At 39.6% G+C, this 26,231-nt stretch overlaps 1 protein-coding gene across 1 annotated transcript in view; it reads left to right on the forward strand.

Annotated features, from left to right (window-relative positions):
• The window catches only part of eif2ak2 (eukaryotic translation initiation factor 2-alpha kinase 2), a 65,695-nt gene that overhangs the window by 38,508 nt on the left and 956 nt on the right, over positions 1–26,231 (forward strand). The window contains 15 exon segments of the mRNA XM_034184384.1: positions 7,880–8,016; positions 8,747–8,879; positions 10,930–11,003; positions 14,366–14,512; positions 14,621–14,753; positions 15,882–15,949; positions 16,033–16,123; positions 16,303–16,358; positions 16,461–16,580; positions 18,223–18,351; positions 18,434–18,659; positions 22,236–22,379; positions 22,674–22,772; positions 23,053–23,115; positions 25,892–26,028. Of these exon segments, the coding sequence (XP_034040275.1) occupies positions 7,880–8,016; positions 8,747–8,879; positions 10,930–11,003; positions 14,366–14,512; positions 14,621–14,753; positions 15,882–15,949; positions 16,033–16,123; positions 16,303–16,358; positions 16,461–16,580; positions 18,223–18,351; positions 18,434–18,659; positions 22,236–22,379; positions 22,674–22,772; positions 23,053–23,115; positions 25,892–26,020 (1,749 nt within the window). The 3' untranslated portion in view covers positions 26,021–26,028.

The raw sequence follows: 26,231 nt of genomic DNA on the forward strand, positions 1-26,231 counted from the left end.
GAGAAAGGTTTATTCAGATCTGTGAGCACGACTGATACCATACACCATTGCATCCACCACAGTACAGGACAGTATCCCTATATTTTAGGTACTTCTGTATTTTATGTAAATGGTAAATGCACTGCATTTATATAGCACTTTTCCATCTGCATCAGACGCTCAAAGCACTTTACAGTAATGCCTCACATTCACCCCGATGTCAGGGTGCTGCCATACAAAAAACGAAATGCTTTCATTAAGTGAAACAAATCCTGAGATAAAATGTATGCTGTGCACAATTATTGGCACCCTTTGATGAATTTACAGTAAATCATTAATTTTACAGCCAGTTTTCTTTAGACAAGTCAGGGGATGGATACATAAACATTTCTGACTCACTGAATATGTATTGATTGTCATTTACGTGATTCTTAAGAAAAAAAATACAGTGTGATACTGTCTGGAGGAAGCAGTTCTCAAAAAAGTGAGTGTACAAGAAAGAAATGAGTGAGGGAAGCCACCAAGAAACCCAAGACAACTTTGAAGACGTGATAGGCTTCTGTGGCTGTGACTGGAGAAATTGTGCATCTGTTGCACCACCACTCACAGCTTCATATTAAAGTGGAGCAGAGAAGGATTTTTACATAGAACAAAATGCATCAAATCTCGGCTTGCATCTCTCATGTATTTTCTGGCAAACTGTAGCTGAAATTTCACATCTTTTTAAAAAAAGCCTCTGTGCCACTCTACCATGAAGCTGTGTAACTGGCGATGCAATGGTTACAAAACACTGCAGATGACAATAATTCTAAACCACCTTAACCTGTATAACTACTTACAAAATCCCAGGTGAACACGAGGAATTATAAATATGCTCACTGAACAGTAGAAAATGCAAAGTAGAACTTAGCTAAGAATATGCCAGCAATACCGTCACAATAACCAATGTAAATTGATGCCATTTCTGCAGAGAATTACATATTTTTAGGAGGAAAATGCTAAAATGTATATTTGAAAAAGTCTATATTTGAACTTAAAATGTAATACTTAATGACACTAAATATTCCTATACTAATGAGAATCACATGGTCTTTGGTGATGGACCAATTTCAATTATATATATATATATATATATATATATATATATATATATATATAGTCTATTTATAAATTGATTAGGTTCTTGTCATAAACACACACTATTATTATCAGTATTATTGTTATTTTATTTTGTTGTTAGTTCTATTTTGTCATTTGATTTTTAAATGGACCACAATGGAAATAAGTGTTTTCACTTTCTTGTCTCATACATCTTTTTTTTTACCTATTTACAATGATATTATGTACTTACATTGAACCTACTAAATAAACCATGCACACGCATGCCTTTATATAGATAATTGGCATGTGAATGAGTTATCATCACTATATTGGACACCATATTGAATTTGACCATGGTCTAATTTAGCTGAGTTTCATCATCATGACATTAAATTATTTTCACGATTGCATATTTCGTAATATAGTTCAGGTTGTATGATTGGTTGTCTTCACTGTACATTCATAACTAGGAGTGCAAAGCGCATTTGTTTTTTTATATGTCATTCCCCTTTTGTGACAACCAAAGACAGCAATCAGAGGACTATGTCATACTTAGCAACGGGGTCAACCTCGCCTGTGGGAGGTGATGGTCTAGTGGTTCAGCGTTGGGCTTGAGACCAGAGGATCCTCGGTTCAAATCCCACCCTGACCGGAAAATCAGTAAGGGCTCTTAATCCCCTAGTTGCGTTCTAGTGGGCGCTTTGCATGACAGCAGCCTGACATCGGGGTGAATGTGAGGCATTGATGTGTAAAGCGCTTTGAGCATCTGCTGCAAATGGAAAAGTGCTATATAAATGCAATCCATTTGCCTCCTGACAAAGATACATGTTTCTGTCCCCTCCTTGCTCAGAGTTGCTCTCAGACACTTCCTGAATCACTTTTAGGCTAAAATTACTTGCCAGGATTTTTTTTAGGATAAGTTAGAAGCTCTTTGAGAGGGCTTTGAGTTGCTTTGTGGATCCATTATAGGCATAATACTGATCCTTACTCTGGATGGCATTACCCTGACCTCTAGTAATACTGTGAGAAATCTTGGAGTCATTTTTGATCAGGATATGTCATTCATTGCGCATATTAAACAAATATGTAGGACTGCTTTTTTGCATTTGCGCAATATCTCTAATTAGAAAGGTCTTGTCTGAGTGATGCTGAAAAACTAATTCATGCATTTATTTCCTCTAGGCTGGACTACTGTAATTCATTATTATCAGGTTGTCCTAAAAGTTCCCTGAAAAGCCTTCAGTTAATTCAAAATGCTGCAGCTAGAGTACTGACAGGGACTAGGAGAGAGCATATCTCACCCATATTGGCCTCTCTTCATTGGCTTCCTGTTAATTCTAGAATAGAATTTAAAATTCTTCTTCTTACTTACAAGGTTTTGAATAATCAGGTCCCATCTTATCTTAGGGACCTCATAGTACCATATCACCCCAATAGAGCGCTTCGCTCTGACTGCAGGCTTACTTGTAGTTCCTAGGGTTTGTAAGAGTAGAATGGGAGGCAGAGCCTTCAGCTTTCAGGCTCCTCTCCTCTGGAACCAGCTCCCAATTCGGATCAGGGGACAGACACCCTCTCTACTTTTAAGATTAGGCTTAAAACTTTCCTTTTTGCTAAAGCTTATAGTTAGGGCTGGATCAGGTGACCCTGAACCATCCCTTAGTTATGCTGCTATAGACTTAGACTGCTGGGGGGTTCCCATGATGCACTGAGTGTTTCTCTTTTTGCTCTGTATGCACCACTCTGCATTTAATCATTAGTGATTGATCTCTGCTCCCCTCCACAGCATGTCTTTTTGGTTCTCTCCCTCAGCCCCAACCAGTCCCAGCAGAAGACTGCCCCTCCCTGAGCCTGGTTCTGCTGGAGGTTTCTTCCTGTTAAAAGGAAGTTTTTCCTTCCCACTGTCGCCAAGTGCTTGCTCACAGGGGGTCGTTTTGACAGTTGGGGTTTTTCCGTAATTATTGTATAGCTTTGCCATACAATATGAAGCGCCTTGGGGCAACTGTTATATAAATAAATAAATAAATAATATGCGATAGAGTGTGTGTATATATATATACAATAATCGTTATGTTTACCTAAAGATGGTAGCCATTTTGGATGCCATTTTGAATTTGTCCCTTATTGCCTTATTTGATGTGTTTGGACTGTATTTAGTAAATGTTGCATTTTTTAATCATTCGTCTTTAACCCCATAGTCTTTTTCTTTAAAACTGACATGGTTATCATCACTATATTGGACACCATATTGAATTTGACCATGGTCTACATGTAGGATCAAAAAAACATTTAATTGAATTGTTGGTGTCCTAAAATGGTTTTATGTGCAATTTTGCTACTCTGTGAAACAAATTACTGTAGTAAAAGTAAGTCCCTTCGCCTGCTCCCTTGTTTGCACTCGGAGTCGCCACAGCAAATCCAAGGTGGATCTGCATGTTGAATTGGCACAAGTTTTATGCCTGATGCCCTTCCTGACGCAACTCCACATTCCATGGAGAAATGTGGCAGGGGTGTGATTTGTACCGGGAACCTTCAACACTGAAACCAAGTGCACTAACTACTTGGCCACCACCCCTGCTAAATTATTACTATAGTAGTTTTTTTTTTTTTTTCTAGTTTTGGCAGCCATGTTGGCCACCATCTTGACTTAGTGCATGATGCACTCAGTGGATCTTGTGCCAAATGATATTGAATTTGCTATGTTTTACAGTGGTTTTACAATGGTTATATATGAATTTTAATTCTTTTGTCACAAAATGCACAATATTGCTGAGATCTGACTCTTAACAGCTGAACTATGCTGCAGTCTGAGCCACAGTGAGCCACTGAGCTGTGGTCTGAAAGTGTAACACTATCAAACAGTTTTATTGGTGCAACCAGTGATTGACTTTTTGAGTTTTTATCAGCTAATACTGATATTTTCCCAGTATTATCATGCATTCTTAATATAAACAAAAATGTTAAATTATATACAGTAAAAGCACCAGCTTTGAGTATTATCCATATTTCATGAGTCAGAGCTCTGTAGCTGCAGTGTTCAGACACTGAACAGTAGTCATGTGACTGACGTGTGACGCGTGTATTCCTTTCATTACTATAGCAGCCAATGTGGATTAGAAGGCAGATGTAGACTGTGCTAGACACAGAAATCACATCACTTGCAGATTTTAATCAGATATGCTTTGTCAGATTTGAACTGGCAGTCTGAGCAAAGCCTAGTCAGACTCACACCTACGGTTAATTACATTCACTCATTCACTTAGCGTGCATGGATTGGGTCCACAGTGTTTTTACTGACAGTGCTAATAAACTGAGTCTTTGCAGGCTTTTATTCAGCATCATATCTCTTTGTACCAACATACGTGGAGGTTTCTGGATGACAAGTGATGCAATTTGTTTTTAATATTTGTGTTAATTAACCATGATCATGTGGGCTATGTAATGCATGTTGGACAAGGTTGCTTAGCCTCACATTTTAATGTCACTGAACAAAGAAAATAAAAATGTCTTTAGCCTGACATGTTCTGTAGTGATGTCCTGTTTTTGTGCTATACAGGAAAGTCTGTAATTATGTGCTACAAGTTCAATTCAGTGTGTGTTTTTTCAGCGCCATGCCTGCTCCTTTTTCCCTGGAACAGATGTCCTAAACAGGCCCCGAAGCTCAACAGTGTGAGGGCTTCTCCTCAGATCATTCTGCAGCATGAAGAGCCGGCATTTCTACATAGTTACATAAAGTCTACATATTTATCCCACTGGTACCTTTTTAATTTCACCGATCTACCTGCTTGGCGTAGGGAATTTTCAAAAATGGAGTCACCTTGTCAGAAGGCCAAGGAGTGAGGGAAGACACCCAGACAGCTCTGACGGAATTACAGACTTTTGTCGTTGGAGAAACTGCATAATGCATTGTTTGTTATATCATACAGCCTCACTGTGGAGTAGAATAAAATTTACTAAAAAAGAAAATGAAATTTCAGAAATAATTTGCCAGACTCTGAAGCCTAGGTTTGACCTGATTTCTTGCATGAATGTTCGCTGTTCTAGTTAACCATAACGCTGTTACTGGTTGTGTAACAGTCAAAAGTTGCACTATGCAGTGTCTCTATGCAGCGCCACACACAGTGCACTTCTTGTGACTCAGTTATGTTTCTTCCTGAAACACTGAGATATGGTTCTGCTACAGATATATGTTTAAGACTATTTTCCTGAAATTGCACCTTTGGCAGCAATTACAGCCTCAAGTCTCTTGGAGTCTTTTGCAGCTCTTGGAGTCCAAGACAAATTTCCCAGAAGAGACAATAAAATGTATCGTATGTCTTTTTAACTATGATGCCACAAGCTCTATATATTGCCTATCTTTGGGCAGTTTTGCCTATTCCTCTTTGCAGCACCCCTCAAGTTGGATGGGCAGCATCGGTGCACAGCCATTTTCTAATCTGTCCAGAGATGGGAAGACAAAGAAGACTGAATCTATATTGTTTGAGTCAAAAAAGAGACATTTGTAGATCTATTAATGTCACCTGCAATGGTTAAACCCTTTGTCTTGACCAGTCTATCATCAGTAAAGCTAATGCCAGACTTCTTGTAGTCACCCTATTGAGATGTCCCATAATCCCTTGTGCGCCAGAGATGCGCACAAGAAACCACATGACAATTGAAAATATACTACGAAAATGTTATGCCCTTCATAAAAGTTATGCACGAGACCCCTGATCACTTGCTAAAACAAATATTCTAAATATTCTGTGCTACCTTCAACCCGTGTGGAACTTCATAAACGCAAACCGAATTTCAGACACCTTATATGTATTATTCTGGAACAAACAGCAGAGTGTTGTAAAGGACAGTAAGCAGGGTGTTAAAGAGCAAGTGTCACTTTCGCCCAGAACGACATGCTTTTTTGTATTACCCTGTATACACATATTTGTGTTTATTTCTGGCAGAGGACAAAGTCACTGTCAAGTCATTTTCAAGTCATCAATCTGCAAGTCTCAACTCAGCTTGCAAAAAATTGGTGGTCATTATGACTTGAGACTTGCTGATTCATGACTTGAGAGTGACCTGATGGTGACTTTGTCCCACCTCTGCCGTCTGGTACACTATCACTGCTAAGGAAAGGAGCAGACTGCAGTGTATCATCCACACAGCAGAGAAGGTGATAGACTGCAGTCTGCCATCCCTACAGGGCCCTGAGGCGAACAGGGAAGATAGTGGCCAACCTATTGCACCCAGGACATAAACTTTTTGTCACCCTCCGCTCTGGCAGGCTGAGGCCCATCTGGACTAAAACCTCAAGACACAAAAACAGCTTCTTCCCATCTGCAACTCCACTAATAAATAATGCCAGAGCCCCACACAAAGTACGGCTTGGTCATCCCTGCACTGAAAGGTATTGTACATCTGGACACCAATCATATGCTTTTGCACAGCCCCATCCCACTACGTTATTTATTTAACACTTTCTTCTTACAGAAATATATTTTTCCTTTTTTTATTATTATTGTTGTTTATGCAACAATAACATAAGACCAAATTCCTTGTATGTGAGAACTTAAGCCGTGGTCATAACCCGCCGTACTTCACAAAAACGTGGCCGTGGCATCCGCAGAAAACGTACGGCGAAAAAAAACGCACGGTGGGTTGTGACCGGGGCTTTTCTTGGCAATAAATTCCATTCTGATTCTGATTTACATTATTTATGTAAATAAAAATTAAACAAATTATTTTGCTTAGGCAGTGGGATAGTTTGCCAGGACAAACCAGTAAGGCCTGATTTAAAGCTTTCTAGTCAAAATGTCCACAAACCAAAAAGTTCACAGCCAAAAGGTCCAAACCTAAAATGTCCAAATGCCAAAACATCCACAGATCTATAACTGTCAATCAACGCAGACATCTGGTGTTTGCTACCAACAAACAGCTGGAATATTTGGGTTCCAGCAAAAAGTGGTATGCAGTTAAAACATTCATTCATCATAATGGTTTGATGCAGGAGATGTGTAATGATTAAAAATAACTTGTTATATTGTTTAATGCAAAAAAAAAAAAAAAAGTGTATTTTGTAAATATAATCTCTATGGTTGAATACTAGTATATATTTAAAGTAGGCTGAAGCATAATGAATTGATTTGTGTTTTGTATATAATATAATTACTATAGTAGAGTGCAGAGTGTGGATGTTTTGGGCTTCTGGACTTTTGCTTTGTGGAAGTTTTGGGTGTGGACTTTTTTGCTTGTGGCCGTTCAGGATAAAACTTTTATTATTAGATCAAATTTAGGAGAAGGAACTTGACCCTTAATTCTTATTGCATTCCTATTCTTAAGCTCTGTCTGACATGTAAATTTATTTTTAAATGTACTTTTTATTTATTTTAAATTAATACAAATTATCTGGTGGTATACGCCAAATTTTAGCTTTTCCTATTGGCTATGTGTGTATAGTTTTTAAATATTGTCATAAATGCTCATTTATCTTGTATCTCTTTTTAGTGTTGTTTTTTGCTTTTAGTTTTTGTTTTATGTATGGTCCACAATGGAAATTAGTGTTTTCACTTTATTGTGTTATCCATATATTCTTTAATGCATAAACTTTGGTGTGTTAAATTCCATCATTCCTTCACACCGAGAGCTTATTTTACTGGTTGTTGTCGACGCTTCAAATAATTCCGACATCACTTGAATGCAGCAGACTTGAGAAATCGAAACTCGTGCTATCGATACCTGACGAAGCAGAAAACAGAATCGAAAGAAGACTGAGGTTTCAGTACTCGGTCAGTACCGTCAGTGTCTCCATAAACTATAACCTGCGCGGAACGCGGCTGCTGTTTCACTTACCATGGAAACCGGTAACTACATCGCTGAGTTGAACGAGTTAGCTATGAAAAGAAAGTGGGTGCTCACGTTTGAGGACGTTAGTGCCGAAGGTCCGGACCACCTTAAAACGTGAGTTAAATTAATACTCATTTATTTGTGCTAGAATGCTGTTTATTTGTGGTTGTGTCACAAAATTTAACAGCTGCCGAGTCAAACTTGCGACCACGTACATCCCAATATACATATGACTGAAACGTCTTAAACTAGAAAGTTAGAGAGACAAATCATCTCCCTCTAGTCATGGAATACCAAAACCGCATTTTCTACCAGGATGTAAACATTTTTTATTTCTGCTCTAAATTTGGACATTTTAACCATACTAGACTAGCCTGCGTGACGTCACCCAGAATCGATATGACGGCCATATCTGGGCGTGGCTTTCAATAAAGCGACAAGCGAGGAATCTAGCTACTTCTCCTGGTTTTATTGGATACTTTTGGAGAATTTGATGTGAAAACACGAGTTATCGTTGGACTCGGCCCCTCCCCTGTCCCAATGTGCTCAGCAGGAACTGGCACATCTAAATATTTTCTGTATTAGTCATTGGGAATTTTTCCAAAATGTGCATTTTCAGATGTATAAGCTAAATATTTTGTAATAGTTCACACTTGTTTCGGACATAGATTTGTCCAGGTGTGGCAGTGCTGTTGCTGTATTCTTCTGCTTGCTGTATTCTTCACCGCTGACATACACTGGACGTGCTCGGTTCACATATGACATCTAGTGATGAATGTTACGTCTGTCTTTTATGCATCCTACATCACGTCTGTATAACGATAATTTGGAAATTCCTCTCCAGGTTTGTCCAGCGAGCAGTCCTGAATGGTCAAGTTTATCCCAACGGAACGGGAAACACCAAAAAGGAAGCCAAACAGAAGGCAGCTAAAAATGCCCTGACATGCTTGAAGGAGAAATGTGACCAAGCTGAATCTGTAAGACAGACAAAATACAGTGTCTCTTAAACTACCCGTGTATGTTCGTTCTATGAACTGCATGCCTATACAGCCTGTGGCATGAACCAGCCCAGGACCAAATAATGCTTTTTTTTTCTACTAAGGTTTGAACTTTGAGTGTTTACACAGGAGAGAAAAGTGAGAAAATGTTAATGCCTGTTTGAGAAAAGTGTATAAAGTGTGTAGTGAGGGGTTTTACAGCCTTAAAACATCTATAATAATTGTAAAAAATAACGCTGACTACTTCACGGATTTCGCCTATCGCGGGTTATTTTTAGAACGTAACTCCCGTGATAAATGAGGGACCACTGTATATGATAAAATCGTTATCAAGTTGTGTTACCAATGAATATGCCTGAAGAAAACCATACACCCTTCAGTCTTCGGCCTCAGGGTGTATGGTTTTCTGAAGGGTGTAAAAAGCCATATTCATAGGTGAACAACTTGATAACTGATAATGTTATCCCCTGGTATGAAATATGGTGGATACAGCAGTCAGCATGTCTGGCTGTCAATCTATCCCTCTGTTTTCGCTTGTCAGTACGATATCTCAAGAACCAATTGACCCCTTTATTTATATTTAGCACAAGGGTGTGTTTGGGTGATCCCCAGACACCAGTTAATTACGGTAACCTTGGGGTGAATTTCAACGTTACAGCAAGATATTCAAGTTATTGTTATTGCCACCATTGTTGGCTTGATATCTCAGTAACCACTTGACCCCATATTTCATACCAGGGGGATAACAACCTGCCTTACTACCTCATTTGTATTTGCCAAATAGTACAGCATGTTTTTTGTTTGTTTGTTTGTTTTTGAACATATGATCCATTTAATGTTATTTTTTGCTGTTTAATTCCATGATATTGTACACCATCTTTTTCCGTAAATGAAGTGTTATGTTGAGATGGATTTAATACAAATGACAAAAGATTACCGTAAATTATATTATGCATATAACTGAGTTGTAGTTGTTTAACTCTGATACTAAATGAGGAAAAAAATAAACACTTAATAACCCTCCAAAATAAGAGATTAATCTGAAAAAAAAACAAGTACATAAAAAAGCAAACAGTGTAATTACTTCATTGAATAAAATACAAATAATTCAGGTAAACCAAACTATTGATACAAATGTAAATGGCTGTGGCTCAAGTGCTACCTAAAGCAGGTTGTCCACAGACTGTAAGGTTGGTGTTTGATTCCTGAAAACTCTGTTAATTTGCTTGACATGCCAAAAATGCAAAAAAACCCTGGTCTTAATCTGATGTAAAAAGCCTTATAAACAAAATTTTAGACCACAAAATGTGCATCAAATTCTACATAATTGGAATATAGTCCTACATAGGTCCCAAGGCCCACTGGTGCAGGTGCTTATCCCCAGATACCACTGCCTGAAGCAAATGCGTGTCTACGACGACTCCTGGAGTGGACAGCAGTCCATTACAGGGTACTGTCCCAGCCCAGGCTGGTTGGTACCCATTTGCAGCTGAGTGGACTGGGACAATGCAGATGATGGGCACAGACAGGTAGTGTAACCAACAATCAAACCCAGGTCTGCATGTCGGTAGCTCCTTAACAGAATCATTCCATATGAAAGTCCATATTATTTGAATATTTTGAATGAATTGAAAACAGTTAAAACTGACACATTATTATACTTCCTACAAAACAAAATTCTGGGAGGGGGTGGGGGCATAAAATCACCTTCTACTGTTTGTGAGCCTTTTAAGTGCCACTCCTAAACTGGCTGACATATTTTGATGGAATGTCACCGAATGCTAACACACCATATAAAGGAAATTCTGGTCCATTGTCTTCAGAAGGACAGAATTAAGTAGTTTTATGCATCATATTTTCAATTGTGTGCTAACCTACATGTAAGCTCTTCATAACAGGTTGACCCGTTTATTAATTCAGGTACTTAATAGCAAAGGTTGAATTTTAAGTTGACTTTAAGTTGAACTAACTCATCAGGTTTTACACTGTCCCCCAGACAATGATTAAAATATGTTTCACCCTTTTTTAGACCACAGCTGGGAATGTCAGTCAACCCTCATGTCATCAAACGGAGAAAGTGAATCAAAAACTTTCAGCTGTCTGGTGAGAACAAACAATGACATTCTAAGCTTTCATTTTAGGCCTTCACTATCTTCATTTCGACACCTTCACTGTGGTAGACCAGTGGAATCACCAACTCACGCAAAGGAAATCTGCCATCTCAGAAGATAAAGGTGTACTTGCAGTTAATGTAATACATCTCAGGACATTATACATGCTTGAATACCGTTTTTAGCTCACCCGGACCAAAGGTCCACTGGGCTTATGCTGGTGGTCGCCTGTCCGTCAGCGTGTGTAAACATCTTTGAAATCGCTGGACCAATGAAGCTGAAACTTGTTGTGCATGTTCCTACCCATGAGAACATCAGAGTTTGTTTGAGGTGTTAAGATCCAATTTCAAATATGGCCGCCATGGTAGCCATCTTGACAGTCTTTGTCAGCCATTTATGCAGCAAATAAGCTGAAATGTGCTACATGGGTAGCAATCAGCAAGCCCAAAATGAAATCTGATGGTTTTTTCACCAGGATGATATTGGCTGGCATCGGTGGTGCAACTCAAATTAGTGTAACCACATGCATTCACCTTGTTATCACTTCCACCAAGCAGTGCCTGAGAGGCATATCAAAGACGGCAACCAAGTCTGCAGCCAGCTGCAGTCAGGTTCTCACATGGCCAAAAGATGTTGTCTGACACCCGAGTCATGTGCTGTGGATGTAGGAATGAAGGGGGCCAGATTGGCAGTTACATGGAATCTGTATGAAGTAATAAAGAAACTGATCATGGCAAATTCTGGAACAATGCAAACTGTACTGCACTGTAGCTTGTGTGACACAGAGCTGACAGTACATGGCTGCATTTAATATTGCACAAACAACTCAGACACTGATCAAGTTTAATTAAGTAAATATCATTATTGCTACTTTCATAATATAGTGTTCATTTCCTTCAACAACATCTAGGTTAAAAATGGGTCTTGTTTCTCACCCTATTAATGAACATGAATCATAGTTGGCATGCAAAGGCGCAAAATATTTCCTTTTCTGCCTCCATGAAAATCTCATCTTGCGTGCAGCATGATTGAATAATAAATCCCTTTTTTGCAACAAATTATGTGGGCAGGACAGACTTTATGGATTTATATGGGGAGGTGAGATGGAGTGATTATTACCAGAAAGCCTCAGTAATTTTGCATTGCAGTGAAGTTCGTTTGATAATGGATGTGGACATTTGTCAGATTAAAATATATATCAGTTTCAGGTTACTTTATTGATACCCGTAGGTAGAATTGTATTGCAGTAACAGAGAGCATCAAGTTCTTGGACTGCCACCACGACAAGCACCAATAACAGTCTGGCTACAACTCAAATCAGCAAACTCAGCAATGGAGGCCTTGCCACTCCAATTCCATGTCCACAACCACCCATGGGATGTTCATGTCTGATTTAAATTAATCTCGAAATCACAGTGCATCAGTAAAATAATCCACAGATCAGATAGTGATTGATATTCATATATGTATCAAAATATTTTAATTAAGAAAAAATCCATCCAGATTTTATTTTTTTCTTTGTATGCATTCAGAACTTTTGCAGTGAATAACCTTTCGATAAATTGTGAGGTAGTTCTAATCAGCCAGTTGCTGATATGGTTGATTTTTTTCCACAGTCTCTGTGGTCTGTATCTCTAACAAACAAAGAAGAAACTAATTCAAGCATATGTTATTCTGCAAGAAACGTTTATTCTCACAGATGGCCGATGTCTGCTTGTGTACATTAGTTTATGACCGAGGTCTCAAACTGATTCCAGAGGGTGCAGGTTTTCTTTACAGCCACCCACTCCAGGTGATTTCAGATTCCATCTGCTTAAAGTGACGTTAATCAATGAAATCACCTGGTGGAGTGGGCGGTTGTAAAGAAAACCTACACCCTCTTAGCCCTATCTGGAATCAGTTTGAGACCTCTGGTTTATAATAATAGTGTATTGCTCTCTGTGGAATTATACTGTTATTAAAGTTTTGGTTCCTTTTGATTTGCTACAATTCACAAAATTTACTTGTATTAAATTTAGTTATTATAAAGTACCTGTATTTTTGGTGGTATATTGTAAAGCTAGAGCTAATTTTATTGCTGGTAAAGTAATTTGGGGGTGAGTCTATGTCAAATATAGCCGCTTTGCTCTGTGAGATTTTTCAGACACCATGGAGGAAGAAGCGCATGGTTCTTGTGTGAGTGTTGTCTTACTTTCCTGCAGATACCCAGCAAAATCTGTGTGAGAAATATGTCCAGATGATAGCTTGAGTTCAAGCTGTACCCATCATTTTCTGCTTCAGTTTTATATTTGGTTGGTAGAAAAAGCCCCTCCGATCTACAAGGTGCGCCTGAGTCAGCTGAGCCGAATGGGCAGGTGCAATGTCATGATGGAGCTGCCACCGTTTTGCAGCACACAGATCTGGTCACTTGCGGGGCACAGTATCACAAAGGTGACAGAGGACCTCGTAATACTCTTTATTAATAAAACCAAGAATGACAGGCAACACATTTGCAGATCAAGAGGGCATCTGTGCGGCCAGCAGAGAGCAGAGAGGGCACAAAGGGGGCACTGCACTGAAGGGTCTGCAGGAGGTATGGGAGTCAGGTGGCCAGCAATCGGGGTGTCATTGGGCAGCCAGCAGTCAGGAGGTGTAGGGAGTTACGTGAGTTGTCAGGTGGCCAGTAGTCTGGTCGTCATCAGGAGGCAAGGGAGTCGCCGGGCGGGTGGCAGTCCGGCCATTGCCTGTCTATTTAGCAGTAGGCCAGCAGGGTGCAGTTGGTATGCCGTTGAGCAACTCATCCACAGGCCATACAGGGACAGTCAGGTTGTCACCGGATGTGCTCTCAGGAGCTGCAGCATTGTTTTTAGGGTCGCCAACCGTGCCCTCTAGAACTGAAACTGCACCAAGTGAGGTGTGCCCATCTTCGGCCACCCTGGAACCAGGAACTGAAGACTTCTGATGTCTTGTACTGATGTCCTCTGGACAGTGACGTAGGACTGCAGTGTCCTTCGCTGCGGGCACGGGGGCTGCAGTGTCCTCCGGTGTGGGAGGGTCCCGCGCTGCTGCAGAATGGTAAAATCCATTTTGAAAATCCAAGATGGCTGCCATGGAATACATGGAAAAATGTAAACATTGTTTTTCAGGTTCAGTAGGTCCTAAGATTTCAAAAAAGTATAGTTTTCCAAATCTCCAAAAATTAATAACAAAAATATATTCTGTACATAGTGAACTAGGCTATATTGGCAATACATGTAAAATTGTGAATGTTCTATTTAAATACAAAGGAACAAAATTTATTTGAAGGTGACTATATCTTTAATTCTTGTTTTCCATTTGATGCATTGATTAATTTATTTTATTTTGTTATTACAGTAATATGACAGAAAAGATGAATGTGAAGCCTAAGGAGCCCGATCTTACAAGAAATTACATAGGCCTTATAAACAATTACTGTCAGAAAATAAACACTTCCCATAATTTCATTGAAGTGGAAAGGAGAGGTCCATCTCATAACTTTGTGTAAGTATGACTCTGACCCTCTGTCCCAAAGATGCTTTCTGCTCACTTAAAGTATATGAAAGCGTTTGCAATATTAATCTTTTTCCTTGTTTATTTCTTTTAAAACAGGTTTTTCTACAAAATTGTTATCAAAAATAAAGAGTATCCTGTGGGTCAGGGTATAACTGTCAAGGAGGCCAGACAAAATGCTGCTGCGCTGGCCTGGTCTGCCCTTCAAGAACAATCAGACTGGGATAGCAAGGTCATTAATCATTTCTTATATTTGTATATCATTACATATAATTTCCACGTTCCACTTTGTTAGAATTCTTGTTCAGTGGTGACAAAAGTTTCTACACATTTGAAAGTAAAATGATTTGAAAAATGATTTAATACTTTAATACTTGGCTGATTACCGGTCGTATATTTTCCCATAATGGACCGGTTACCATGACAGTCCATCCACAACGCATATTTTCATTACAAACCAGAAAAAAAACACACAGATTGTAAGCTTACCAGCTAACAACTGGACCATCTATTAGCAAGTTCTTCATGGAGGTGAAGAAAGGGAACACAGTCAGCAGCATAGTTTTATATATATATATATATATATATATATATATATATATATATATATATATATATATATATATATATATATAATAAAATAGCCATTTAATCAACAAATTATTAACCTCACTTGCTCGGTCTGTACGGGGATAGCAGACATCTGTGTTTTTCTGCATGGACCTCGCTGACGCTTGGTACGTACTTACATTTCAGTCTGATATTTCCCCATACAGACCTCTCACTCAGTTAATATCCTTTAATCTATTCATTCTTATCCTGTTTTTATCTGCTATGATGGTTCTGTGTAGTATTTATTTAGTTGCACTGATCCCTGTCTCTTAGGATGAAGCACTGTTGTCACTGTTTTTATTATGTTTTAAATGTGAAGGAAGCTGGCTCAGTTCACTGTAAACCAAATCTACCTTTTGAAGGTGATAGTGATCTTAACCCACTCAACCACACATTGAACACCAGCAGTGGCTTTGGTGGCCACCAGACCAAAGCTTTCTCTTACTGACAACTGCACCTGCTCTAAATGTCTTATCCATGCAGCATTTTCTAACCATCCAATGGGTGGAAGACATGTCTATGGGATATTGCAAATTTGTTTTTTGGATTGAGTTGGTGCATCACCATCCACAAGATCTGAATAGCTTTGTCCTCGTTATATGGACGTTTATATATCATTCATTGGTTTTATATTATCGTGTTAACAAATTTGAGGACTCATTTATTGATGTGTTCAATTACCGCCTTTCACAGGGTATAAGTATTGTACCCATGTATTCAAATGTAATTCATTATTTGTACATTTTAGATGTCAATAAGGTCTACTGTGTCTGAAGGTGAGGCATCAGCCAGACGGTCAACAGATACAACTCCACTGTAAGTCTTTTTTTTATATTAGTAGTTGATCTGTTTGTTTATTTATTTGACTTTCACTCATGGTGATACTTGTGTTTTTCAAGGGATTATGTGAGAGCATTTGCACAAGTCAAGTCAGTGACAAGTATTGACTCAGCAATAATCATCGATTCACCAAACAAATCCAAGGATGAGGTCTGTTTATTTATACTCATTGTCTTAAAACTTCTGTAATACATAAAAAACAATAAGTAAACTACACACCCTGAATGCAGGTGGAACTCAAGCATAGAATTATTGAAAGCTTATTTTTTTTTTTTTAGTCTGCATGTTTTACCTTATGTTTTTATGAATGTATTATGTTATTCTTTCAGGGTTCTGAGTTTGAAAATGTAGGGAGTTGTCACAGTAAGCCATCGACCCAGTCAAGGTAAATAAAACAAAAGGACATTCCTTTCCACTGCAAGTGGTGTATTATTATCGTTCTTCAATCATATTTGTGTGGTCTTCCCATAATTGATGGCTTGTTCAGGTTTACATCAACCTATGAGTCCATCAAGCATCTTGGCAAAGGGGGTTTTGGTTCTGTTTACAAAGTACGACACAAACTGCTGGAGAAGGATTACGCTGTAAAGATTGTACGTGGTAAAGAGTAAGTCACCCGAGGATTATACTGTAGAAGTTGCAACATGTATTTCTCTCCCTCACTGGAAAGTATTCACAGTGCTTCACTTTTTCCACATTTGTTTGTTACAGCCTTATTCCAAAATGGATAAAATTTCTTTTTTCCCCTCAAAATTCTACACACAATGCCCCATAATGACAGTGTGAAAAAAGTTTTATTGTTGTTGTTTGTTTGTTTGTTTAGATTTTTGCTAATTTATTAAAAATAAAACTAAGAAATCGCATGTACATAATAGGCATTTGGAGATTAATCAATACGAATCGGTATCTAGATACAAACATGCGCGATGTGAGTGCATCGATTCATTCAGTGTGCATTAATTCAATTAAAGGGTTGAATTGTGATGGATCGGTCGCTGCCTGCTTGCATCGACTTTTTTTTTTTCCCTCCGATGCACATTGAATGCAATACGGATAGAAGCCAGAAAGTACATTTCTACTACAACAAAAATGTTGACATCAATAGGCTTTTTGCTGAACGATTCCCTTATCGGTCCTTCAGTTCGGGACACCGAGGTAGCCGTTGTTTTTGAGGGTGTTTAATGGAAAATGATCATTTCTCTGCATTGATTGCAGACTGCAGAGGGTCTGCTTGAAGCAACGAAGCAGCACTTCGACCCGCTGTTCCCTGGTTCTCTGTTTCGCTTCCAGTGGCAGGTCGGCAATTTCTTCATTAATCCGTCTCAAAGCCATTTAAAGATGTCAATTGTGAGTCACCTTTGTGTGGATTAAAGGGCAAGACACAAGAATTGTCCTCCGTTCCACACCAGAGTTTTACACAGTGGTTTTCTGGTGTGAGAACTGGTTTACTGGCTTGAGCACCAGCCGGTGCTTAAACTGAAGTTGACCATCAGGTAATGGAAATAATAATAATAATAATGTCCTCTGTTCTATGGGAAACTAGTCAAGATTGAGGGAAAGATGAATGCAGCAAAGTACAGAGACATCCTGGATGAAAACCTGCTCCAGAGTGCTCTTGACCTCAGACTGGGGCGACGGTTCATCTTTCAGCAGGACAATGACCCTAAGAACACAACCAAGATATCAAAGGAGTCGCTTCAGGACAACTCTGAATGTCCTTGAGTGGCCCATCCAGAGTCCAGACCTAATCTGATTGAACATCTCTGGAGAAACTTGAAAATGGTTGCGCACTGACAGTCCCCATCCAACCTGATGGAGCTTAAGAGGTGCTGCAAAGAGGACAAAACTGCTCAAAGATATTTGCGCCAATGCTTGTGGCATCATATTCAAGAACATTTGAGGCTGTAATTGCTGCCAAAGGTGCATCAACAAAGTATTTAGCAACAGGTGTGAATACTTTCGTATATGTGATTTCTTAGGTTTTTTTTTTTTATTTTTAATAAATTTGCAAAAATGAAAAAAAAAAAAAACTTTTTCATGTCATTATGGGGTGTTGTGTGTAGAAGTTTGAGGGGAAAAATTCATTGACTCTATTTTGGAATAAGGCTGTAACATAAAATGTGTAAAAAGTGAAGCACTGTGAATACTTTCTGGATGCATATATAAAATAACTTATAAGTAACAACTGAGTACAACGTCATTTGCATGTTGTAGTTACTGATTCAACTTCTTGTAATGCTGTTGATCAGAAAAGCTCTGCGAGAGGTGAAAGCATTATCAGACCTTCATCACCGCAACATTCTTAGGTACTACACGTGTTGGCTGGAGGATACATTATACCAAATGGACGAGGAGGATGACAGTTACAGCTCTTGCAGGTAAGTCCCACCACTTGCTAAATTTGTACTGTAAGATGGACTTGGAGATGTATAATTTCAACTGTTTTTCTTTCTTTCCTAGTTCCAGCACTGCCTCCTCACAGACTAACCGTAACTCCTCTGTACAGTACCTCTACATTGAAATGGAGTTATGTGACACTAAAACACTTGAAAAGTGGATAAATGAAATGAATGAGAAAACTGTGTCAGATTTCAAGAGAAGAGCAGACAGTCTAAAATTCACTCAGCAAATCGCCAGTGGTGTCGAGTACATTCACTCCTGGATGCTCATCCACAGAGACCTGAAGGTGACATAACTTTGATTCATTATTTTGGACTAACCTGGACATTACACAAGACTTTTATGCAGTTTTCAAAACATCTTAAGTGTTCTACATGGTTTTTTGAGAAAGTATTCACCTCATTTGTTAACTACTGTGTGCACTCTCGCCTGTGTCTGTTGCTGGTGATATGCCAAAAAGTGACCACCTGCCAGATGCCTTTTGGCACATCATTGGCCTCATGGTGCATGTCTGGCCTGACTTGCAGAGATGTTCTGTGGTGTCGTCCATCTGGAACTGCTCCCCAGACCAATAAAATACTGACAAAGTACTGATGAGTTAATTTTTCTGTGAAGTGCACTTGATAGTTTTTCCATGGTGCGATCCACATGCTTGTGAGCAGAAAGACTCACATGATGGCACTGACACAGCTGCTCAGTTGCTACCAATATGATTGTTGTTTGAATAATATAGTCTTCAATTCACTCAGCAACATTAAAAACAGGTCTGGTTTGTTACCCTAATGATGCACGTGAGTGTGCAGAGATGCAAAATATTTCATTTTGTGGCAGCATTGTTGCCTTACAGCAAGAAGGTCCTGGGCAACGCCCCCACTTGGTGCTTGACCTCAGCATCCAGCGGAACAAAGCACAGCGTCCAGCTGGGAACACAGCGGGTGGAATTGTCGTGACAAAGTACGTGCAAGTGCATGGATCACCTTAAGGACACCTTAAGCATGCAGTTTGACTGAACTTGCAGGATGAAAACCTCCACCACATGATGACTTGGGTTATGATGGCCTATGGATTCATAATATAAGCAACTCTTTTTCTGGTTTTGTTTGGCATGTTTGACAGTTCTTTCTTGTACTTTGAGCTTTGTTATTGTTAATATGGCCAAAGCAGTTGTCCGCCCCTCTGAGTCTGGTCTGTTTAGAAGAAGAAGAAGAGCCTTTATTTTCATTGTACATGCATACAATGAAATGTGTCCTCTGCATTTAACCCATCCTAATTGCATTTAGACACAATGCAACCACTAGGACCAGTGGGCTGCCACAGTACGGCACCTGGGGGGGCCAACTCCAGATGTAGAGATGCTGCCTTGGTCAGGGGCAGATAAAGAAGCATGATTGTGGGAGGAAACCAGAGTGCCCGGAGGAAACCAACGCAGACACGGGGAGAACATGCAAACTCCACACAGAAAAGGCGGGATGTGATCCCTCGACCTTCTTGCTGTAAGGCATCAGTGCTAACCACTAACCTACCGTGCTGCCCTGTTTAAGGTTTCTTAATCAGAAAATGCCAGAGTGAGTTTTTTCTTGTCTACATGCTTATTCAGATGGTTGGGTAAGTTTAGACTTTACCCTTGTGGAGTGCCATGGGGCAACTTATGTTGTGATTTGCCACGTTATACATAAAGTAAATTGAAATGAAGTGTATTCACAGTTTGGATTACAATTTTTGTTTTTGTTTTTTGTTTTTTTTTATTGGCTGGTGGGATACTTCTTTTTCATTATCTTTCCATTTCACTTCTACGGTACTTGTATAGTTTACCCAGATTTGTATTGTTCATCAGACAATCTAAAGGTTCCCGTCACACTTAGGAAGAATCTGCACGAATGAAACTGAACCAGGCCAAATGTGGGGAAAAAAAAGCCAAATATCAAGTTTGGAGGGACAGACATTAAGACAGCCGTGTACGAATGCTGTATGACGACTTTGACTGATGTGTATGCGCATGATCACAGTGTAAACGCTGTTGGAAAACAGGGACACAGAATGCTGTAAGAATGTACTAAGATCATAAATAAAGCACACCGACTGCCGGACAAATGCGGTCGATTGCCACCCGATGTCTACAAGTCTGGACAGTAAACACAGGGAGAGGAGGGTTTGGCCAGTGCTGTGTCTGTCGTTTGCGCAAGACCTGCCGATACTACATATCAAAATACACCAAATGTATGGACAGGAAAACACATGCTGTCACTCACTCACACACCCATTCACTCATTGCTTCGCAATCCCACCCTTCCCTTGCGCACACTGACCTTTCAACGATGGGACAGCGTGGCAATGTGATTATTTGGGCACACGGCGGGGCTGTGCGGCACGGTGGACGGCACGCGTCTCGTACGTAGCCAAGACTAGTGGGAGTTCATCGCAGGTTGCCGCTCCTGGCCAGTGTTTGCCCTGTGCTGTGGCACGCATCTGGAGCGTTACAAAGGTGGCTTTTTATTTTTATTTATGTTGTAATGGCCTGGTGAAACAGTTACACCCTCAGTCCTCCTACAGAGTGACATGGTGTGTATGTTATAATATGTGTATTACAGGTGTGAAACCGTAATTAGTTGTACTGAGCCTCTGAAACGCATTTATGCGCTGTGGGGCACCAGTGCGATGCAGGGCTTCTGCTTGTGGTGTTAACAGCTATGATGATCATGATGTCACATATATCATCTAACACATGAGAGAGGATGACAGTGTATCTGTAATGTAAGGTTTATTATGGATATCATACCCCCTTCAGGAGCGGTGTGCAGCTCTGTGGCTATGTGACGCATGATGATTGCATCCCACAGACTTTGCACATTACAATATGTTCTTAATACACCGACCGGGTTACCAGGGTGCTGTCCAGCTCATCCGGTGCACACTCTAGACGTGCTGGCAGGATTTGGCTTACCTGACCATGGTGAATTAAGCCCTGGTCAGACCGAATAATGAACGAGGAATAATGAGCCACATAGCATGAATTTTTTTGTGCGAGTCGAGTTATTCAAGAATCATGGGAGAATAGTGGCTCTTAGAGGCAGATTATTCAGCTAACGAGGCTCATCTCTGAGCGTGGCACTAATTTCGTGAAGTTCAAAATTTAGAAAAAAATAGCACAGGGCGATTTGTGTACGACGTACTACGAGGACAAATGAGGCTATTGGAGGCATGTTAGTGGTGAGTATGAGGCTGTTAGAAACCCATTATCTGAGTACCTCGCAGCTACGAGGACAGGGCAGGCTACGTGCAACAGAGCAGGTTCCACTCTGAGAAAGCCCTTGTAGCCTTTTTTAACATCTGTTTCCTGCAATTCATTCAGAAGAACATCATATATGTGGCTCGTTATTTGAATAATCACTGAAATTTCTGACAAATCCATACGTGGCTCATTATTCATGGCTTTATTATTCGGTCTGACCAGGGCTTTACCCTCTAACGAATTCAGATTGTTTTGGATGCTGTTTTGATGCCGTCAGAACATTTAGAACACAGTCAGACTGTGATCAGACTGCATTTCGAGCGCTGTTCAGGCTTTTTCCACCTCAAACGCACCTCGACAGTTTACTGCATGTGCTCCGCATTCGGGCTGGCCGTGCGACTGTGCCCAAGTATTTGGATTGCATTCAGATAGCTGTCTGAGGCTTTCGAATGCGCCCGACTTTGCCCGAATAGCGGTTGACTTTTCATTCGGGCTGCATTTGGGCTCATTCGGTCTCTAGTGTGATGGAGGTATAACAGATGGACTGCGTGTTTAACATATAGTTGAAGCACATATTCCACCCATGTCTTTTTCTACAAACAAGCTTTTTCCTCTCCTCCTCTTCCTGTTTAGCCTGTCAATATCATGTTTGGACTGGATGAACAAGTAAAGATTGGGGACTTCGGCCTGGTCACTGATGATAGTGTTGAAGATGAGGTGAATCTAGTGTTGAGAACAGATGAAGCTGGAACAACATCTTACATGGCTCCTGAACAAGTAAGATAGTCTGTGTTGACATTATACAACTAATGAATGTTTGAGTTCAGTGGTATGAATATTTCATGTTCTATAGTTTTTTTTTTTTTAATAATATTTTAATTGCAGAAAATTTAGAATTCCACTATTTGACATTATTACTTCATTGGTGAAATTCATCCTATTAGTTCTAACCCTAATTATAAGTGCAAAATGAGAACAGCAGTCATTCATTTACACTCTTTGTATAACTGATGAGAAACATAAGGAAGCTTCAGTCCGTCTTGATAATGTCCTGTGTTTGCTTTATAACAGAAGAGTGAGAAGTATGACAGAAAAGTGGACATATTTTCTCTGGGGTTAATATACTTTGAACTGCTTTGGGCATTCGTCACTGTCCACGAAAAAATACAGGTACGTTGTTCTTAGGCAGTACCATTGTTATAAGTGGATTATTATTGTTTTGTAATAATTGTTTGATATATTTAATTATTGAAGACTGATTAGTGACTTGAAATGACAGAATGGACGCAAGCCTGGGCATACAAATCAGACCTGTATCAACAGTGGACTTATTTTCAGAATTAAATACAAATAGTAAATACAGTGGCACTTCATTATCTGTTAATGTCAATTATTCATTTATTTATGTGTTTGTGTTCTTTCATGTTTTTAATCACTGTATAAATACCAGATTTGGGACAGTGTCAGAAGCCAAGAACTTCCGAGAGAGTTTTCAGTGGTGTTTCCTGAAGAGGTAAATTAAGCCTCATTTGACATTCTCAACAGATTAACTTGTAAGACAAAAAGTTATTGCACAGATGAACATCTGTGGCTCACACATTAGATAAGGCCAAGCTTGAGCATTTTATCAGTCTCGGCCACGTATTGATTGACTCGAGCACTGCTGTCATTAATTGAGCACAGAAATTATGATGGAAATGGTAAATGGACTGCATTTATATAGCGCTTTTCCATCTGCATCAGAGCTCAAAGTGCTTTACAATTATGCCTCACATTTACCCTGATGTCAGGGTGCTGCCATACAAGGCGCTCACTACACACCGGGAGCAATAGGGGATTAAAGGCCTTGCCCAAGGGCCCTTAGTGATTTTCCAGTCAGGCGGGGATTTGAACCCATGATCTTCTGGACTCAATCCCAACACCTTAACCCCTAGACCATCACCTCCCCTATGTTGTACGAGCCCAGAGCCGCAGACAGGCAGGATGCTGTTTATTCCCACCGCTTGCTTATATTTTTTAAATAGAAAATGAGCTACGTTGTTTTGTTTTTTTTTTTCTTTTCTTTAAATTTTAGCTTAACATGTTGCCACATCAAAATATCTGAGCAGCCAAATATGTGTGTGGCTGTGAATCAGTCCATGCGCACATGTAACACGCAGATGACAGAGAAATGATCTGTGGTCATTTTGTCATCATACGGCAACATTAAATAATTAACACCTTTCTATCACTGGGAAAGCGCTCACATGAGAAATTTGAAATGCATTAAAAAAATTAATTAAAAAAAAATTTCAACAACTGAAAAAAGTCACGACTGCTGTCTTGTTTGAAATCAGTTTTCTCCACTGTGCGTTTATCCAAATTCACACAGAGCTCCATGGATCTGGTTAATGAATTATTCCTAAAAAATAAATAACTGATGGTGAGATAAAACGCAGTCTCACTCCGGACTGTCAGATTGTCTGTCGTACGTGCCTTTGCTTCAGTTGGCTCGATGACTTGCTCGAAAAAAATTGTCAAGCATTCCAGTGAGGAACATGATCTAATTCCCAACACTCTTACTCACACACGTACACAGGTGTGTACATATTTATATATCGATACATAAAAATTACAGTTTGGTACGTACATCTGTTATGAGGTCACGGTTCGCTTCATTTTCGGTTCAGTATGGGAACAAAATGCAAAACCTAAATTTGCTTGTTGTTTAAACCAACAATTTATTGTAACATTATACAAACAGGAAAATAAAGTAATTGCAAAGTGCTGCCTGGTAATAAGTTAAATAAAATGTTCTCAAATGTATGAAATATTCTAAAAAATAAATACCTAGTAAACAGGTTTTAACAAAACCTTTCCACAAGTAAAGAGCAGCACAACGGTTCCAGCGTGAAGCCCTGTTCAATTTTATTAAACCTTCATATTTTTTGCCAGAAAAATTAACTTGTCCAAAACTGTCACACTCTAAGGTTTTTTTTAAGAGAATTAATGTTAAAGAATCCCTTTACTTTTGTACAATTTCTTTTATTTTCTATCTCTTTCTATTAACTGTTTGTTTAATGTTTGTTAGTATATCTTTTTAAATAAAGTTTTGAAAACAAAAACATTGTGGCAGAGGCAAAAAAAGTGAGTAAAACCACCTTAAAAATATTTAGAACCACAAATAAACTTGATTCTTGGTTTGTTTATTTATTTTGCCATTAAAATTGGCCATCACTTATTAAAATAACTTCTCAAGGCCAGGGCTTCTCAAAGTCTGGGGACTATTTAACCACAGCACAGCAAACGAAGTCAGTAGGCTGAGCGAGTCTGAGTGAGGAGGATTGTAGATATCCCTCCTCTCAGCGCTTTACAGGCTGCAGCGGTCAGCTGGAGGAGGCGGAGACCCGCTGCTGCTCGGTGACAACAGAGACTTTCACTTTCAGTCACCAAACTGAGAGTGAAAGTGGAAAGGTTTCCTTGCGAAGGCAAGGAAACATTGTCCTAAACACAAAGTCCTAAATCACAACGAAGGGCCTTTTGTAGTGCAGGCCAAAAGTTATTCAAGACAGCCAGATGAGGCATCATTAAAAGGTGCCCTGGAGCTGCATGGATGCAGGTAAACACAGATCATCTCTATCGGCTGTGCAGCTCTGCATCTGTCTAGCTGCAGCCATCCTAACAGTCCTCCCAGTTTCTTCTATGCATGTCTTTTGTTGGAGCACAAGAGTTTTAGCTGCTTCTAAATGGGCCCTGGTTACACTCAGCTGATAGGTTTTTGGTAACTTATTAAAAAACAAAAAAGAAATCACATGTACTTAAATATTCACAGCCTTTGCCATGGAGCTCGGGATTGGGCTCGGGTGCATCCTGTTTCCACTGATCATCCTTGAGATGTTTCTGCAGCTTCTCAAAGTCTGGGGACTACAGTCTGGCTGCGAAGTCTTCAGTAACGCCAGGAAAAGTAGCTAGATTTGTCACTAGACGCTTGTGAGAAAATAAGTCGTCAAGAGGGTTTGGAAAGTTGCCAGATTTAGAGAGAAATTTGCTTAGTTGGCAATGCTGAATGTAAACACACGCAACACGAACTCACCCGTGCACAGTCTTGTACCGAACCGAACGTCCCGTACCGAAATGGTTCAATACAAATACATGTACATTACACCATTAATATATATATTCAGTGACATTGTGAAACTTGCTTGGTTTCTTGGGGTAAATGTATTTTTATGAGAAGTGGCATGTTGATGCGATTACTGAACAGTGTTTGTCAAAACTGTTACTGAGCTTTCTGTAACTTTTTTCCGCAGAACCAACTGATAGTCTCAATGCTCTGTAAAAAGCCAGAGGAACGGCCTGAAGCAAGGAATGTGAAGGAAAAGCTGAAGGCTTGGGCTCACACATTTGACACCAGAAATCAAGTAAACAACACTGTTTAATTTCTGATAGACAGTTATGCTGCGTTTACTCGTAGGCAGGGCGTGTTACGAATGCCATATTTGCATCATTCTTGGCATGTTCCTGACATTCTTAACATGACTTAACACATCTGAATAGGTTTCTTAATAGTGCGTGTTGGTGCGTGATATTTGTGATTTTCATGGAGCATGATTTTGGCTGTCAAAAAATATTCCACGAATGTCACGCACC

The sequence above is a fragment of the Thalassophryne amazonica genome, chromosome 13 (genome assembly GCF_902500255.1).
Source record: "Thalassophryne amazonica chromosome 13, fThaAma1.1, whole genome shotgun sequence".
Classification (NCBI taxonomy): domain Eukaryota; kingdom Metazoa; phylum Chordata; class Actinopteri; order Batrachoidiformes; family Batrachoididae; genus Thalassophryne; species Thalassophryne amazonica.